At 38.0% G+C, this 1,155-nt stretch overlaps 1 protein-coding gene across 1 annotated transcript in view; it reads right to left on the reverse strand.

Moving 5' to 3' along the window:
• LOC103274355 (zinc finger protein 595-like) overlaps nucleotides 1–1,155 on the reverse strand; it is a 35,907-nt gene that overhangs the window by 22,607 nt on the left and 12,145 nt on the right. Inside the window, exon 4 of the mRNA XM_021719469.1 lies at nucleotides 836–931. Coding sequence (XP_021575144.1) covers nucleotides 836–931 — 96 coding nt within the window. The remainder of the gene's footprint in view (nucleotides 1–835; nucleotides 932–1,155) is intronic.

Consider the following 1,155-nt stretch of genomic DNA (forward strand, 5'->3'; position numbering starts at 1 on the left):
ACCTGCATAATCAATGCTTGTATACCTAACCCTGAATTGTACCCCACATCTTTATAATAACAATTTTTGAAAAAGAGATATGAGGTAACAGTTGAGAGTTTCCTATATACTAGGCAAAGTTCTCAGCTCCTCATAGACATTGGCTTAGTTATAAATTCTACATGCTAAGTAATATATTAAGATATTTTACATTAGCAAAATTTATGCATATAGAATTTAAATTTCTAAACTTAATTGAGGCTAAAAAAATGAAATTTTGAAGTCAAATACAGGGTTAGATTTTCTTATATTTAGGGAAATGTTTTGTGCTTTGGTGAAATTACTAAACCTCAATTTCTGTAAAATCACCTTGTAAACCTCCATAGGACTGGAAATGAATAAATGAGAAAATATTTGACATCTGTCCACAGTACTCTTGCAACTTCTAAGCCAAATTTCACTTTCCATAACTCCCCTCACACACTTCTGACACGAGGCAAAACAGAACTTAAAATATGGCTTAACACATAGGAAGTCAGAAATATACACAGATTTTCCCAGACTTCCCCCTCCCAAATCATTGGAAAGACAGTCAAATCATGGTACTCTCAGGCCAAGGGGAGAATTTTGACTCTCACTGTGAACCTGATAGAAGATCACAGAAAGAAAAGGAAAAATTCTCAGATAATTTAAGAGCACAACAGAAGATGCCTCTCTGTAAGAGCAAGAGAAACACAGGCTTTTCAACAGTCATTTCCATTGAAGCAGAGCTTCACAATCCACACTTCAATGTCTGGTTTTGTCTTTATCCTTTGGACCTCTCACCTGTGTATCTGCTTTATTCACTCCCACCTACCTGGATGTTTGGCTACTGTCTCCTTTCTCTTCACATTCCAGGGCTCTTGCATGTGCTCCAAAAAGGTGACCAGGTCCGGCTTAAAAACAGTGAAACCTGTTTTATTAGGAAAAGCCACATGACTCTTGTTGGGGATTCATTAATTTACAACTCAGTATTGTGCTCAGTAGGGAAAAGGGAACATTATAGAAGATCAGTTAATTTCCCAACTACTGCTTCTTGTTAACCGCTTTAGAATATTAGAAAGTGGCCGGGAGGAGTGGCTCAAACCTGTAATCCCAGCACTTTGGGAGGCCAAGGCGAGAGGACTGCCTGAGCCC

The sequence above is a fragment of the Carlito syrichta genome, unplaced genomic scaffold (genome assembly GCF_000164805.1).
Source record: "Carlito syrichta isolate Samal-C Ts95f unplaced genomic scaffold, Tarsius_syrichta-2.0.1 Scaffold314735, whole genome shotgun sequence".
Lineage (NCBI taxonomy): Eukaryota > Metazoa > Chordata > Mammalia > Primates > Tarsiidae > Carlito > Carlito syrichta.